The sequence below is a fragment of the Emys orbicularis genome, chromosome 10, assembly GCF_028017835.1.
Source record: "Emys orbicularis isolate rEmyOrb1 chromosome 10, rEmyOrb1.hap1, whole genome shotgun sequence".
In the NCBI taxonomy this organism is placed as follows: Eukaryota; Metazoa; Chordata; order Testudines; family Emydidae; genus Emys; species Emys orbicularis.
In genome coordinates, this window is record NC_088692.1 from 18,303,473 (window position 1) to 18,321,415 (window position 17,943).

General features: G+C 45.5%; 1 protein-coding gene across 1 annotated transcript; it reads left to right on the plus strand.

Moving 5' to 3' along the window:
* The first annotated feature begins 1,958 nt into the window (after window positions 1–1,958).
* Window positions 1,959–17,591, plus strand: ARL6IP1 (ADP ribosylation factor like GTPase 6 interacting protein 1). The gene is made up of 6 exons (XM_065411533.1): window positions 1,959–2,091; window positions 5,655–5,788; window positions 8,728–8,847; window positions 14,328–14,445; window positions 15,148–15,232; window positions 16,424–17,591. Exons 1-6 carry the CDS (start codon window positions 2,056–2,058, stop codon window positions 16,540–16,542), a joined length of 612 nt encoding a protein of 203 aa, XP_065267605.1. The 5' UTR covers window positions 1,959–2,055; the 3' UTR covers window positions 16,543–17,591.
* The last annotated feature ends 352 nt before the right edge of the window (window positions 17,592–17,943 follow it).

Genomic DNA, 17,943 nt, shown 5'->3' on the forward strand with positions numbered 1-17,943 from the left:
GGGCAGTCCCATGGCCAAGTTCGTAGACTCGCTACCTGAGGACCCGAGGAAGGCGTTCCGGGCGATCCTTGACGAGGGCAAAGTGGTGGCTAGAGTGGCCCTCCAGGCAGTCTCAGATGTGGCGGACTCCGCGGCCTGAACCATGGCCTCTGCCATCTCCATGAGGAGAGCGTCCTGGTTGCAATTCTTGGGCCTTATGACAGAGGTCCAGTCGTCGATCCAGGACCTCCTATTTGATGGTCAAGTGCTGTTCGCCGAGCAAACAGACACTAAGTTACATGGTCAGAAGGACTCCTGAGCGACCTTACAGATCCTGGGCCTCTACACCCCGGGCCCAGCTAGGAAGCAGTTTAAGCCGCAGCAGCCCCAAAGGTTCGGGAGCCAGCCCAGATTGGAGCCCTTCCATAAGAAGAGCAAGGACTATAAACACAGGCAAGGCCACCAGCTGACGTCCTCTGCTCAGTTGAGCTCGACCCGCACCCAACAGGGTGGTAAGTGAGCATTTTGAGGGTGCGCTTGAGGGCGACCTGCCAGTCTGTGTCCTGGATCCTGCTTCCCAGCGTTTCTTCAACCGTCTATCCCCTTTCCTCCCCGCCTGTGCCTCTATAACGGGGGTCGGCAACCTTTCAGAAGTGGTGTGCCAAGTCTTCATTTATTCACTCTAATTTAAGATTTCGCGTGCCAGTAATACATTTTAATGTTTTTAGAAGGTCTCTTTCTATAAGTCTATAATATATAATTAAACTATTGTTGTATGTGAAGTAAATAAGGTTTTTAAAATGTTTAAGAAGCTTCATTTAAAATTAAATTAAAATGCAGAGCCCCCCCAGACCAGGGGCCAGGACCCAGGCAGTGTGAGTGCCACTGACAATCAGCTCGTGTGCCGCCTTCGGCACGCGTGCCATAGGTTGCCTACCCCGCCTGCTCTATAACTTCCGACCGTTGGGTCCTCAGCACTGTGGCTCAGGGTTATACCCTCCAGTTTATTTCTGTCCCCCCCTCACACACCTCATAGATTCATAGATTCTAGGACTGGAAGGGACCTCGAGAGGTCATCGAGTCCAGTCCCCTGCCCGCATGGCAGGACCAAATACTGTTTAGACCATCCCTGATAGACATTTATCTAACCTACTCTTAAATATCTCCAGGGATGGAGATTCCACAACCTCCCTAGGCAATTTATTCCTCTTCCCTGTCCCTCTTCAGGGACCCCTCTTATGAGTCTACTTGTGCAGGAGGTAGAAAGCTACTACTGAGGCAGGCACCCACTGCACTGGCAAAGCACCCCGAGGTTCAGCTGTGAACGGGAGAGCAGGGCCGGCTTTAGTAAGTGCGGGGCCCGATTTGAATACCCGGCGACGGTCCAGGTCTTCGGCGGCGGGTCCTTCACAAGACCTGGAGCGAGTGAAGGACCCGCCGCCGCCGAAGACCCGGACCGCCGCTGGGTGAGTAAAAAAATTTAAAAGGTGCCTAAGTTAGGCGCTCTTCTTTAGGCCACGGGGGCCCTCTTAGGCGTGGGGCCCGATTCTGGGAAATTGGCCTAAAGCTGGCCCTGAGGGAGAGTCTCTCTGCCCCTTCCCCCCTAGATCTGGGGGGCTGTGAATGGTGGAGTATCTCCCTTTCCCCAGCCCCAACTGACTCCCCCTCTCACTACCCCCAGGGAGATTTGGTTCCGTCACCACGGGGGAGCTTTCCCCTATGCGACCCCGGCGACCAGTTAGCGCTGTACGCTACTGAGAAGGAGAAAAGAAGCGGCTCCCTGATTGGTCGCTGTCTGTATTCAAACAACAACTGCCAGCAGGCACCGGTTGCAGTTGAGCGCTCTGGGATTGGCCTGACCCAGGGTTTGAGTCGGCCAACCAATTGGGCGGGCACGGCGTGTGGGTGGAGCCAGCAGCTTCTCCCTCCCCCACTGGACGCCGCGTCTATAAGGGCGGCGGCCCGTGTGTCTGGCGGGCCGCGGCAGCGCTGTTTGACGGCTGCAGTGCAGCGAGGGGGAGGGCGCGGCCAGAGGACGAGAAGCAGCAACCGCAGCACACATCAGATTCGCACAAAATGGCGGAGGGAGACAACAAGAGCGCGAACCAGCTGGTGAGCGGGTCTGTCGGAGCCGGGTCGTTTGGGAAGCCGGAAGGGGACGCGAGCGTCTCCGGCCCCTTGTGCCATTCTTCTCTCCCTGGGCGCGGTCTGTTCGGGGAAGGAGGGAGACAGTGGGGCTGCGTCTCCTCTTCCCCCACCCCAGCTACACGCGTCTTCAGCCCTCGCTCTCCAGCCGGGCGTGGCGACCAACGGAAATTTACCCCTCCGCCATCCCGTAGCGAAGGGATCCCGGCCTGCCCCGTTTCGCCCGCCTCCGGGAGACGCTGCTGGGGACTGGCTCCCCCTTCCGCAGGAGCGGGGCTGTTTGTGCGGCGGGGACGGAGCGCTCGTTGCGGGAGGCCGAGCCTATCCGGACAGATGGCGTGGCGCCGCCTGCCTAGCGGCTCCCTGGGCCCGGAGGGGGTGTGCAGCCGCAGGGCGGCCTGTCAGTCTCCGTGTGCTTCCCCTGTGCTTGCTCACCGCCTGAGCCCGTCTAAGCGCCGGTGGCCAAAGGTCTCCACTGGTTCAGCCTCCCCTCCCCCAACCTGGGGTGGCTTTGGTCAGTGCGCGCAGAAGGGCTGCAGCCGCTGGCTGCGCAGGGCATCCTTGTGGTGTTAGCACCTGCCCCGCTAATAAAGGGAACAGGGATTAGCTCGGCGCTTCCAAGCAAACCCCACACGAGGCCTTGGTCACTTGTAATTGGTCCAGTCCTGTATGCAATTTTAAAATCCGATTGTTTTTTACGTAATATATACAGGCTTTCTTTCTTAGGTTCTCTCACAGAGATTACAAGCTATCAGCCTTTCCTCGGGATGTTCATATTCAGCGTATTTTGGGTGTGACTAGGTGTTTGACAGATGTAAGAAAACCACAGAAGTTGCAGGGTGGCTAGTCGGACAGTTTAACGTAAGGGATGGATATAGCTACAAAGCTAAGGGTGGAAGAAGTGAAGATTTGATCGGTGGTGGTAGCAGAACAGGGGAAGAACGAGTTTATCTTCCATTCAGTTTGAAATTTAAATAAAACAAAACGGAGTAGTTATTTAGGGTACTCCCTTGGACATATGTGTTTTATAACTATATTTTAAGATTCTTCAACTTGTATTATTCTAAAAATTCCAAATAGACAAAAGGGGGGAAATTACTTCTTGAAAATACAGGAAGGAGGAAATAGTGAAACTGACTAGATGTAGGTGCTACCAAATGCACAAACTAAAACAAAAACCTGGAAAAATCATAATTCACTTTTAAGAGGAGAACTGAAACAATAGGCAATTTGAACTTATCATCAATATACATTCTCATTGCAGTGGTGTTCTCTGGCCTTGAAGTCTGATGGATTAACCATGACTTTGTATCAGTGGTTAACCCATTTGTTATGGTTTATATTAAAGCAGAAGGTTCCCAAACTCTGTGCTAAGAGACCTTATTGAAAGTGATACCCAAAAGCTCTTGAAACTTTTTTTTTTTTTTTAGTACAGTCATCCCCTGCACTGCAGCATTTTAGAAAATGCTTGGGAAGCAAAATGCACTTGTCTGCTTTGAGCCATAATGGTGAATAAGACTTTTTTATTTATTTTTTGCTAAGCCTAGATTTCCGCTTGCACCAAGCTGCACAACTTGAGCTGCTGAAGTGAATTTGCAAAGTTCCATATCACCCTTCAGAGCTCATCTTTAAAAAGAGACACACATACACAGCTGGTTCAAAATGTGCAGCTGTGGGGATTGGTGCAATAGAAGGGCCTGTCACAAACAAAGCCACTGCAGAGTATGAGCTCCCTCTGTACTCCCTACCCTGCAGAGGCTGCAGACTGGGCCCTGCAGTACTGGGAGGCCTGGGGCACATGGGGGTTTTCCTCCTATCTCCCTGGGGAAGTGTGTGTGTGTGTGTGTGTGCGCGCGCACGCGCACATGCTGGGGGTGGTGTCAGTTGGGTCTAGAACAGGGGTGGGTAAACTACAGCTCAGGGGCTGCATCCGGCCCTTCAGACATTTAATCTGGCCCTCGAGCTCCCGCCGGGGAGCAGGGTCGGGCTTGACCCACTCTGGCGCTCCAGCTGGGGGTCGGGGGTTTGCCCTGCTCCGCGCGTGCTGTGGCTCTGCACGGCTCCTGGAAGCAGTGGCATGTCCCCCCTCCGGCTCCTATGCGTAGGGGCAGCCAGGGGTCTCCGCACGCTGTCCCCGCCACAAGTGTCGCCCCCGCAGCTCCCATTGGCTGGGAACCATGGCCAATGGGAGCTGCAGGGGCGGCACCTGCGGATGGGGCAGTGTGCAGAGGGTGGTCAAGACACTGCTTCTGGGAGCTGCTTCAGGTAAGCACTGCCTGGAGTCTGGACCCTGACACCCCCCCCCCCCCCACACACACACACACACACCCCAGCCCCCCCACCCCAGCCTTGATCCCTCTCCCACCCTCTGAACCCCTCGGTCCCAGCCCGAAGCACCCTCCTGCACCCCCAACCCCTCATCCCCAGCCTCACCCCAGAGCCTGCACCCCTACCTGGAGCCCTCACCCATCCCTGCAACAGCCTGCTCCATCCCGAAGCCCCTCCCACACCCTGAACTCCTCATTTTAGATTAAATTTTTTGTTGGAAATTGAAAATATTCATTAGTTGAAATGTATCGTTCAGATGAAACTTTTATCAGGAAGGTTTCTCAGGTCCAGAACAGAATTTCTGGTTGAAACCAGAAACCCACCCTAGAATAGCCAGTAGCCCCGTGGTTAGGGCACTCTCCTGGGTTGTAGGAAACCCATATTCAACAAGTCCCTGGTTTGCATGATTCAGACCAGAAACTTGAATCTGGGTCTGCTATATTCTGGGTGAGTGCCCTAATCACTGTTCTATTGGCTATTTCAGAAGTATTTATTGGGGGAGGAGAAAGGTCTTGCTTTTGTTTCACATTGGAACAAAAACAAAGGTTGAAATCGGAGAATTTTTTATTGGAATTTTTATTTTCTAGCCAGACATAGTTATTATCTAACATTTTAGGCCTGCTAGGCATTTACTTCACAGTCTAGATATACTTAAATTAAGCTTATGAAGGGCTAAATTAAATGTGCATAGAAAAGAGAAATTTGCATGTGGTACTTAGAATATCATATTTTCAAGAAGGGGCTATGGGACCTAATAAAGGTTGGGAAACACTAGACTAGGGGATTTCTTCTATGTCTGAAAATAGCAAATTACAAATCTTTTAATATAGCAGTATGTCTTGGGATCCTATTCAGGTTGGGAGTCTCAAAACAGTGTAGGGGATTTAGAGAGACATTCTACTCTGTAAATTGCTTAGAAAATCTCAGTCTCGCTGTTTTGATTGAAACTGACTATATTGCTTTATCCCATACTCTTTTGGGTCTGACTGAGGTGAATTGTTGATATAAAAATGTTTTTCTAATTGAAAAAAGGAACTACCCATATCTGGTATCTTAATAAAAAATAACTTAGTTGAGAGTGGCTTCACAGCCAAGGGTCCTTATTTAATATGATTTGTGTATCTATAAAGCACTTTAGATGCAAGAATTATTTGATTTCTTAATGAATGATGAAGCTTTTTTTTTTTTTTTTTTAAATACAGGCTGCAGAGACTGCAAGTTTGGAAGAACATTTGCAAGGATGGGGAGAAGTAATTCTGGTAGCTGACAAAATCCTTCGTTGGGAGAGAGCTTGGTTTCCACTTGTATTGATGGGTGCTGTTTCCTTTGCTTTTCTGTGAGTGCAGCACCCTGTGACCACTTACTTCTTTTGATAGCAAAAATGCAGAGAAACTTAGCAAGTCTTTACTTCTCTAAAGAGGCATTTGTGCAGGATTCTTACTCCAGGATCTCTGTTTATGCAAGATCTCTGTTTATGCAAGTAAAGCAGAACTCCCCAAGCTCTAAAGATTTCTCTTTCTGAAAACAGTGGTAACAGGAAGGAGCACAAGCCACGTTCCACCCACACACAGGCCAGTGGCAGCACTGATGATTTAGTCCCAGAAACCTTAGAGCAATGGTTTTCAAACTTTTTTTCTGGGGACCCAGTTGAAGAAAATTGTTGATGCCCGCAACCCAATGGAGCTGTGGATGAGGGGTTTGGGGTGTGGGAGAGGCTCAGGGCTGGAGCAGAGGGTTGGGGTGTGGGCTGTGGAGTGGGGCTGGGAATGAGGGGTTCGGTGTGGGAGGGGGCTCTGGGCTGGGGCAGATGCTTAGTGTGCGGGATGGGGGCCAGGGCTCGGTGCTGGGGATGAGGGGTGCAGGAGGGGCTCGGTTTGGGGGGGGCTCAGGGCTGGGGCAGGGGGTTGGGGTGCAGGAGGGGGTCAGGGCTGGGGGTGAAGGCTCTGGGCTGGGGCCAGGGATGAGGGGTTTGGGGTGCAGGAAGGGGTTCTGGGTTGGGGGGGCTCAGGGCTAGGGCAGGGGATTGGGGTGCAGGCTTACCTCTGGTGGCTCCTGATCAGCGGCACAGCCGGGGGTGCGGAGGCAGGTTTCCTGCCTGTCCTGGCACCGCAGACTGCACACACACCCCCCCCCCCCAGCTCCCATTGGCCAGGAGCTGGTGCTTGGGGCGAGAGTAGCGCGCGGAGCCCCATGGCCCCCTGCCAGACCTGGCCACTTCCGGGGCGCAGCGCGGTGTCAGAACAGGTAGGCGCTAGCCTGCCTTAGCTCTGAAGCACCACCAATGGGACTTGTAATGTCCCGATGGGCAGTGTTGACCAGAGCTGCTAGGGTCTGTGGTTGCTGAGCAAGGCGACCCAGTGCTTTACATGCCACGGCCCAAACTTTGAAAAACACTGCATTAGAGGAACCTTGCTGCTGTGCTCCAGTAATTAAGTGCTGTTGTCAAAGCACTTTAGATCTTTGTACTTAAAGTTCAGTCCACTTCAGACTACTTGTTTTCTTAGAATGTCGTTTGGTCTCAAACTCTCACAAGAGGGGCAGAATAGTGTACCTCACTGATGAACAGATTCAGCTGTGCCTTGGGGTTAGGCTTGTAGTGCCACGGGTGTCAGATATACCTACAAATATTACGTATCAGAGGGGTAGCCGTGTTAGTCTGAATCTGTAAAAAGCAACAGAGGGTCCTGTGGCACCTTTAAGATTAACAGAAGTATTGGGAGCATAAGCTTTCGTGGGTAAGAACCTCACTTCTTCAGATGCAAGTTACCTGCCTCTGGAGATTTCCATTACTTGCATCTGAAGAAGTGAGGTTCTTACCCACGAAAGCTTATGCTCCCAATACTTCTGTTAGTCTTAAAGGTGCCACAGGACCCTCTGTTGCTTTTTACAAATATTACAACACTTGAGTACTCAAGATGACGTATCTCATAGACTTGTATCCTCTGAATACTTCCATAACCGTCATGAGCTGGCCCAGAGAGCTTCCTCTTGGAATGCTGAGGTGAGGGCAGAGTCTAGAATTTAGTAAACCTCCTCATGATCCTCTAAATAGAGTGTTGAGGACCTGTGTATCTGAGATGATCAGTGCCAGTTGTGGATAAAAGGTTCTAGGTCTGGTCTAAACACAGTTCTTGATTTTCCCCATAGGGTAAAACAAGCTATACCGATAGAAATATCTTTATACAGATACAGCTGCATGTACACTAGGAAGTTCTACCACTTCATCTAGAAATGAAGGGCTGGAAGGGACCTTGAGGCCATCTAGTCCAGCCCTCAGTGCCGACGTAGGACCAACTACACCTAGACTATCCCTGACGGGTTTGTCTAACCTGTTCTTAAAAACTTTCAATGACTGAGTTTTCATAACCTCCGTTGGTAACCTATTCGAGTACTTAATTGTCCTAAAGTTTTTCTTAATATTCAACCTAAATCTTCCCTGCTCTAGATTAAGCAGATTACTTCTTGTCCTACATTCAGTGGACATGGAAAACAAATGTGCAAATAGTGATTCTTTGGTGCTTGTAAAATAACTCGTTTTTTGTAGGGATTAAAGTACGATCAGTTTCTTGATTCTTGAGCTAGCACTCACCATGCCTTGTGTTTTCATAAAAGCTCCTTGGTGTATCAACACTTAACGTGGGTTGGGGAAGTATCCCCAACCTGCTGTCCTTGGGATGGTGTTTTGCTTGCCTGTGCTAGGGAACTGCAAATCAAGAGTGACAAGTCTTAAGATGACATCTTCATAAAATTAGAAGTACAAGTGAAGTAACTGTCCCTTCCTGAAATAGTGTAAACATTCTGTATTGCTAAACAATTTGCATAGCACATTGTCTTGCTGCAGGTTTTAGTGTTAACTAGTTTGGCACCCATGATTGCCACAAAAGTTGCTTGTCATCTTAAATCACTTGTTTACTGCCTGCAAACTAAAGAACTGGTATACTTTTCACTACTTATGCCATTATTATTGCATTTCCCTTGTTTTAGACTAGACAACAGAAGTCAGTTTCGCTTGTTGCATTCATTCTTTTCACTTGTATTCAATACAGTGATCTTTCAGTGGAGGGTACTGCAGGGGAATAGTTCTGTATTGTGTTTTTTTTTTATCACTGGAGCGGAGAGCAACTTTGAACCACTTAACTTGTTAAATTTGTTTAAATCTAAATTTGTGTTGCACTCAGACAACATCCTTTTAAATGCAGCAATTTAAAGATTTAGACTAACTGAATTTTCAGAAATCCACAAAAAAGCAATTTTTATATTGCCTTTTCTTTACAGGATGATCTACTACCTGGACCCTTCTGTTCTTTCAGGTGTCTCTTGTTTTGTCATGTTCCTGTGTCTGGCTGACTATCTTGTTCCTGCTCTTGCTCCTAGAATTTTTGGCTCTAATAAATGGTACGTAAAATCAAAACTAAAGAAATAAACCCCTTATAGCTTTCCGATTTATGAAAATGAACATTGTCAAAATGGGCAATTGAGTGGCTAATATCAGGTCAGTTGTGTATACTGTAGCATGTAAGGGTCAGGCACTCATCATCTGCTAACCAAAAGATGCTAGTGAGTCCACTCGTAAGAAATCGAACTTAATTTTATTTTAGAAGATGAGGAAGGTGGGGTACTGCACGTCTTCCCAGCTCTGCCTCATTCCAGCTAAAGATGTCTTTTGTGATGGGCAATATTGCCTTAAACTGCTTTAAGGTGTTGCCCCACTACTAACTTTATTCTTCTAAAGCTAACACTTCAAGTCTTAACAATTCAAACTTGCACAGGGAGTGATTTGTGTTAAATATGGACTGACTAAAAATCTAGAAAGGGGAGTATACAGCACATGGATGAAAATTGTAGGTACTGAAGTGGAGTAGTACTAAACATAAATAAGGATGAAGAAAGTAATACACAGGGACCTAGAGTAGAAATTTGGGTGTGAAATAATCAACACTTCAACTTGGGGGAAGGAAAGTGAACTTTTACAGAAAGAAGTAACGATAACCTGACCTACTGGAAGGAAAACCTAGAGAATTACATGTTGGATTTTTAAAAAAACAGAATCTAAAGTGGGATAATTGGCTAATGCCAGGGTAAGACCATACAGCTGTTGGGGGGGGGGGAATTCTATGCAAGAGTATCAGCTAGTGTAGCCAGACTTGGTAAGAACATAAGAAAGGCCGTACTGGGTCAGACCAAAGGTCCATCTAGCCCAGTATCTGTCTACCGACAGTGGCCAATGCCAGGTGCCCCAGAGGGAGTGAACCTAACAGGCAATGATCAAGTGATCTCTCTCCTGCCATCCATCTCCATCCTCTGACGAACAGAGGCTAGGGACACCATTCTTACCCATCCTGGCTAATAGCCATTTATGGACTTAGCCACCATGAATTTATCCAGTCCCCTTTTAAACATTGTTATAGTCCTAGCCTTCACAACCTCCTCAGGTAAGGAGTTCCACAAGTTGACTGTGCGCTGCGTGAAGAAGAACTTCCTTTTATTTGTTTTAAACCTGCTGCCTATTAATTTCTTTTGGTGACCCCTAGTTCTTGTATTATGGGAATAAGTAAATAACTTTTCCTTATCCACTTTCTCAACATCACTCATGATTTTATATACCTCTATCATGTCCCCCCTTAGTCTTCTCTTTTCCAAACTGAAGAGTCCTAGCCTCTTTAATCTTTCCTCATATGGGACCCTCTCTAAACCCTTAATCATTTTAGTTGCTCTTTTCTGAACCTTTTCTAGTGCTAGAATATCTTTTTTGAGGTGAGGAGACCACATCTGTACACAGTATTCGAGATGTGGGCGAACCATGGATTTATATAAGGGCAATAATATATTCTCAGTCTTATTCTCTATCCCCTTTTTAATGATTCCTAACATCCTGTTTGCTTTTTTGACCGGCTCTGCACACTGCGTGGACATCTTTAGAGAACTATCCACGATGACGCCAAGATCTTTTTCCTGACTCGTTGTAGCTAAATTAGCCCCCATCATGTTGTATGTATAGTTGGGGTTATTTTTTCCAATGTGCATTACTTTACATTTATCCACATTAAATTTCATTTGCCATTTTGTTGCCCAATCACTTAGTTTTGTGAGATCTTTTTGAAGTTCTTCACAATCTGCTTTGGTCTTAACTATCTTGAGTAGTTTAGTATCATCTGCAAACTTTGCCACCTCACTGTTTACCCCTTTCTCCAGATCATTTATGAATAAATTGAATAGGATAGGTCCTAGGACTGACCCTTGGGGAACACCACTAGTTACCCCTCTCCATTCTGAGAATTTACCATTAATTCCTACCCTTTGTTCCCTGTCCTTTAACCAGTTCTCAATCCATGAAAGGACCTTCCCTTTTATCCCATGACAGCTTAATTTACGTAAGAGCCTTTGGTCAGGGACCTTGTCAAAGGCTTTCTGGAAATCTAAGTACACTATGTCCACCGGATCCCCCTTGTCCACATGTTTGTTGACCCCTTCAAAGAACTCTAATAGATTAGTAAGACACGATTTCCCTTTACAGAAACCATGTTGACTATTGCTCAAGAGTTTGTTTTTCTATGTGTCTGACAATTTTGTTCTTTACTATTGTTTCAACTAATTTGCCCGGTACCGACGTTAGACTTACCGGTCTGTAATTGACGGGATCACCCCTAGAGCCCTTTTTAAATATTGGCGTTACATTAGCTAACTTCCAGTCATTGGGTACCGAAGCCGATTTAAAGGACAGGTTACAAACCTTAGTTAATAGTTCCGCAACTTCACATTTGAGTTCTTTCAGAACTCTTGGGTGAATGCCATCTGGTCCCGGTGACTTGTTAATGTTGAGTTTATCAATTAATTCCAAAACCTCCTCTAGTGATACTTCAATCTGTGACAGTTCCTCAGATTTGTCACCTACAAAAGCCAGCTCAGGTTTGGGAATCTCCCTAACATCCTCAGCCGTGAAGACTGAAGCAAAGAATCCATTTAGTTTCTCCACAATGACTTTATCATCTTTAAGCGCTCCTTTTGTATTTTCATCGTCAAGGGGCCCCACTGGTTGTTTAGCAGGCTTCCTGCTTCTCATGTACTTAAAAAACATTTTGTTATTACCTTTGGAGTTTTTGGCTAGCTGTTCTTCAAACTCCTCTTTGGCTTTTCTTATTACACTCTTGCACTTAAGTTGGCAGTGTTTGTGCTCCTTTCTATTTGCCTCACTAGGATTTGACTTCCACTTTTTAAAGGAAGTCTTTTTATCTCTCACTGCTTCTTTTACATGGTTGTTAAGCCACGGTGGCTCTTTTTTAGTTCTTTTACTGTTTTTCTTAATTTGGGGTATACATTGAAGTTGAGCCTCTATTATGGTGTCTTTAAAAAGGGCCCACGCAACTTGCAGGGATTTCACTTTAGTCACTGAACCTTTTAACTTTTGTCTAACTAACCCCCTCATTTTTGTATAGTTCCCCCTTTTGAAATTAAAGGCCACAGTGTTGGGCAGTTGAGGTGTTCTTCCCACCACAGGGATGTTGAATGCTATTGTATTATGGTCACTATTTCCAAGCGGTCCCGCTATAGTTACCTCTTGGACCAGCTCCTGCGCTCCACTCAGGATTAAATCTAGAGTCGCCTCTCCCCTTGTGGGTTCCCGTACTAGCTGCTCCATGAAGCAGTCATTTAAAGTATCGAGAAATTTTATCTCTGCATTTCGTCCTGAAGTGAAATGTTCCCAGTCAATATGGGGATAATTGAAATCCCCCACTATTATTGGGTTCTTAATTTTGATAGCCTCTCTAATTTCCCTTAGCATTTCATCATCACTATAACTGTCCTGGTCAGGTGGTCGATAATAGATCCCTAATGTTATATTTTTACTAGAGCATGAAATTTCTATCCATAGAGACTCTATGGAACCTGTGGATTCGCTTAAGATTTTTACTTCATTTGAATCTACACTTTCTTTAACATATAGTGCCACTCCTCCCCCTGCACGGCCTGTTCTGTCCTTCCGATATATTTTGTACCCCGGAATGATTGTGTCCCATTGATTGCTCTGAGTCCACCAGGTTTCTGTGATGCCTATTATATCTATATTCTCCTTTATCACAAGGCACTCTAGTTCACCCATCTTATTATTTAGACTTCTGGCATTTGTGTACAAGCACTTAAAAAACTTGTCCCTGTTTATTAGCCTGTCTTTTTCTGATGTGCCAGATTCTTTTTTATGTGGCTGTTTATCATCTGATCCGGCCCTTACATTATACTTTTCAGTCCTCTGCTCCTGACTATAACCTGGAGATTCTCTATCATCAGACTCTCCCCTAAGGGAAGTCTGTGTCCGATCCACACGCTCCTCTGCAGCAGTCGGCTTTCCCCCATCTCCTAGTTTAAAAACTGCTCTACAACCTTTTTAATGTTTAGTGCCAGCAGTCTGGTTCCACTTTGGTTTAGGTGGAGCCCATCTCTCCTGTATAGGCTCCTCCCATCCCAGAAGTTTCCCCAGTTCCTAATGAACGTGAACCCCTCCTCTCTACACCATCGTCTCATCCACGCATTGAGACTCTGAAGCTCTGCCTGCCTACCTGGCCCTGCGCGTGGAACTGGGAGCATTTCTGAAAATGCCACCATAGAGGTCCTGGATTTCAGTCTCTTCCCTAGCAGCCTAAATTTGGCTTCCAGGACATCTCTCCTACCCTTCCCTATGTCATTGGTACCTACATGTACCACGACCACCGGCTCCTCCCCAGCACTACACATAAGTCTATCTAGATGCCTCGAGAGATCCGCAACCTTCGCACCAGGCAGGCAAGTCACCATACGGTTCTCCCGGTCATCACAGACCCAGCTATCTACATTTCTAATAATCGAATCTCCCATTACTAACACCTGCCTTTTCCTAGAAACTGGAGTTCCCTCCCCCGGAGAGGCAACCTCAGTGCGAGAGGCAACCCCAGAACCATCTGGAAGGAGGGTCCCAACTACGGGAAAGTTTCCCTCTGCTCCCATTGACTGCTCTACTTCCCTGGGACCTTCTTCCTCCTTAACAGCACAGGTGCTGTCTAAGCGGAGGTGGGACAATTCTACAGTGTCCCGGAAAGCCTCATCAACATACCTCTCTGCCTCTCTCAGCTCCTCCAGTTCCGCCACCCTGGCCTCCAAAGTCCGTACATGGTCTCTGAGGGCCAGGAGCTCCTTGCACCGACTGCACACATACGCCACCCGCCCACAGGGCAGGTAATCATACATGCAACAGTCGGTGCAATAAACTGGATAGCGGATAAAACTTCAGTAGAGGTGTGCATCTCTTATGCATGCTCTAATGTAGCATTATGCAAGCCTTTTGAATTAATTGCCCTTGAAAGATTAGTACACAATTTTTGAGAGATTCAGTATACAGGCGAGTCTCATCTTACGCGGGGGTTCCATTCCGCGGTTAGCACGTAAAGCGAAAACCGCGTATAGTCAAAATTACATTGAGTTGAATGGCAGGCGGAATCGCCCGCACTACAGGTACAGTATTAAAATTGTTATTTTGCTCTCTTTTTTTTTTTTTTTTTGCCGACTGCATAAAGCTGAAATCGCGCATGTTAAATGCACGTAAGATGCGACAGACCTGTACAGTGAATTCAAAAACAAGTTCAAAGTATATAGTCGATTGATAAATATAGGGTGCTCAATAAAATGACAGTAATTTAAGGAAATGTAAAAGTAAACAAAATCAAGATCATGCTTCAGTGTAGATAATACTGATGTTGAAAAGTTAAGGTCTCTGCACGTTTTTTGCTTTTACTGAAAGAGCAATGATTTTTACATCCTGAACTTTAAACTGACCTTTGGATGATATCTTAGGCTCAAAATATTTCAGATTGTAGTAAATTTATTTTAAAAAATTTCTTTTTAAAAAGGACCACAGAACAACAGCAAAGATTTCATGAAATTTGCAGCAACCTGGTAAAAACTCGTCGGAGAATTATTGGCTGGTGGAAACGTCTCTTCACGTTGAAGGAAGAAAAGCCTAAAATGGTACTTTGCACACTTGGCCCTGAAGAGTTTTTACGTACCGGGGTTGAAAAAATTACTTAAATTGTGATTCTGCTTTATTCATATTTGAAACAAGGGTTTTGTCTCTTTATGAAATGGCATCTTGTATTTAGATATGGCAACTCTGGTTGAGTTTGCAATGCAGGGAATGCATCTTATTTTTGTGAATCTACCAAATGAGGGTTCAAAACACTTTTCAATGTAAACTCGAACTGTGACCAACCTTAACCTTAAAGCAGAGTATAACAACTTTGAGGAGCTCAACTTCTGAGACCATCTTAAATAGATGTCTTTCAGTAAGCGCTTGCCATCTGAAAACCAGGCTCCTTTTAAGGCCTAAAAATAGCTTCAGATGCTGCACCTGCCAGTTTTCTTATCAGTTGTAATGGTGGTGCAATTACACACAAATATTTCTCTACCACATCTGTGTGAAAGACCCTTGCAAACAAAAGGAACAGTTAATATACTGGGAAACTGATAAACTGAAAATATGAGAACATTTGTCTGATCTCAAGTCAGGCATTTTAAATTATGCTTGTAACTATAGTGTTTGTAGTTGGGTGAGCGAGGGGTGCTTCCAACTAAAGTGGTTGGAAGTTAGTTTTCCTTTTTAAATTTGGGAATTTAAAATTTTGTGAAATCCCGGACAGAACAGTAACTTAATGTTTTATCTCTCATTCTTAGTACTTCATGACCATGCTCTGTTCCCTTGCTGGAATTGCTTGGGTAGGACAGCAAGTTCATAATCTCTTCCTCACCTACCTTATAGGTAAGTGTTTATATTTTGCAGAGTGGATGCAAGCAAGAATATTTCCCCCTCTTCTGAATAGAGACATGATAGCCAAAAGTTCACACGCTAAACTGCTAATTTGTTTGAAACCCACTGTTTTCTGATGGACATACTTTCCTACTTCCACTGAAAGGAAAAGCAATACAGTAACTCCTCACTTAATGTCATCCCAGTTAACGTTGATCAATTAGAGAACATGCTCGTTTAAAGTTGCGTAATGCTCCCTTATAACATTGTTTGGCAGCTGCCTGCTTTGTCCACTGCTTGCAGAAAGAGCAGCCCGTTGGAGCTCGCTAGTGGGGGCTTGGAACCAGGGTGGACTGGCAGCCGCCCTATCAGCTCCCCTAAGTTCCCTGTGCGGCAGCTGCCCAGCAGGCTATCAATTGCCGGGCAGTTCAGCTGTCCCTCCCCCCACTGCCATGTGCTGCTCCTACCCTCTGCCTTGGAGCTGCTCCCGGGAGCCTCCTGCTTGCTGGGGGTGGGGGGGGGGGGGTGGAGGGGGAGGAGGAAGAGGAAGAGGGATGTTAATGTCAGGGTATCCCCCTTTCCCTGCTTCTGTACCCCATCTCCACAGAGTGGGGGTGGCGGCACAACAGTGCTCAGGATGGAGGGAGCTTGCTGGCAGCAGCTGCTGTCTTGCTGATCTATTTAAAAAGGCAGTGTACTTAGAGTGGGGTCAGCGTACTTAAAGGGGCAATGCGTGTGTGTCTGTCACCCACCCACCCCCTCTCTGTCTCTCTCTGCCATGCTGTGTCTCCTCCCTCCATTTGTGCTGCCTTGTAGAGTGTGAGGCTACATTAACAACAACGTGTTAACCCTTGAGGGCTCAGCCAAGTGCCACTTTATCATTTAGCAGTAAGGCATTCCTTGGGAAATATTCCATCCTCTGACTCCACCACCTCTACCAAGCTTCACAATCATCATTGCTATGTACAGTATTACGTTGTTTGTTTACAACTTACACGGTGTGTGTAAAATTGGATTAGCTTAACATCGTTTCGCTTAAAGTAGCATTTTTCAGGAACATAACTACAACATTAAGCGAGGAATTACTGTATAAAGAACACTTAATAGGGTTCAGTGAGCATGTGGGGTTATATAGTGAAAGGAACTTTTTCTAAGAAAATATATACTGTTGAGTAATTTATGTTCTGTCTGATCTCATTTTAGTGATTTTTTTGTTGCTGTTTCCTGGATTAAACCAACATGGAATCATTACGAAGTATGTTGGCATGGCAAAAAGGGAGATTAACAAACTTCTCAAGCAAAAGGAGAAGAAAAATGAATGAAGCATCACTTGCTAATTAAGCTACAGCATAAGATGACCCTGGGAACAGTTTCTAGAATTCATGTATACTTAATATTATAGAAGCAGTTACTTTGCTCATTGGCTCTAATTTAAATCGGGTCCCTATTCAGCAGAAATGCCATTATCTGAACAGCTGAGAGCGTCTCATGTTTGCTCTGGTAGGCATATAGTTTTGTAGGCTGCTGGTGATTATATATGGGAAATACCTATTTTATGCAATGGGGAGCCCTGCTGAACTTATTTAACATCCACACCATGTGGGAAGTCTTGGGTACTAAAGCACAAGAATTGGCACTTTTGTAATGTATGAATAGTATCCTCATAATGAAGTTAGTAGTGTTGCCCCACCATCAATAGGCTACTGATTTGTGGGCACAGAAAGTAGTGAAGTATGTGATTTAAGAACTAGTTAAGTGGTGTGGAGATTTTTACTACTGATTCTAGTGGGAAGAGACCAATTAACAGTCTTCATTCCCATTCAGTTCTTTCTGTGGGCACTTGTGCAGAATTATGGCTAAAAATGAATCTATGGCCTAGCTAAAATAGTATTTATTTGTTTCTGTTGGCTAGCTTAGTCGGTTGAATAAACCATGGATTATTTCTGCCAAATAGGGCTCCTGAACACTTAAATTTTGAATTTAGTCACTAGCTGTAGTGTAACTGTCAACTCGTTGCACTGAAACTATGTTGAAAGTGAGCTAGGGTACATGTACCCTAACAGTCAATTATCTGGAAAACTGCTGTAGTCATGGAGCCATGTAACAAGTCTGTTTTTATGTATGTTGTACTGTCCATAGATGTACGAGATATATCTGTCTCTTGTAAATAATACTGTCTTCTGAGTTATGACTTCAGTTTTTAAAACTGTACTTCTGTTTCCTCAAGTAAAAAGCTGAAAGATGTTAACATATCCTGGCATCTTAAAAGTTAAACATTGTTTTAAAATGATCTTTCTTCAATGTTTGTCTCAGCTGTAAAACAGGTAAATGATGTTACCTTTTAATTTAAAATATAGACTCGAGAAAACCATTTTGAATTTGCTTTTTTGCCCATCCCTGGTATGTGTTCACAATGTATCTGATCTTTGCCAGGATGGAGAGTGGAGATGTGAAAGTACTTCTATGCTTCAACCTCACAAATATATCTATGGGGGGCACAGGGCTACTATTTTAAAGAGTAGTCTCTCCTACTGAACTACTGCACTTATTCTAAAGATAGCAAATGTCTATATATTATATTTCCCCCAAAGAGTAAAGCTTGTCAGTATAACTGCTGTTTATTCAATCTGAGAAGTAGTGCCTATGCTGCTGAGAAGCCTGGAATGTCATGGGAGCAGAAGAGACTGTAATGTCTTTTCTCTGCAGCAAATGGAATTCCGTCT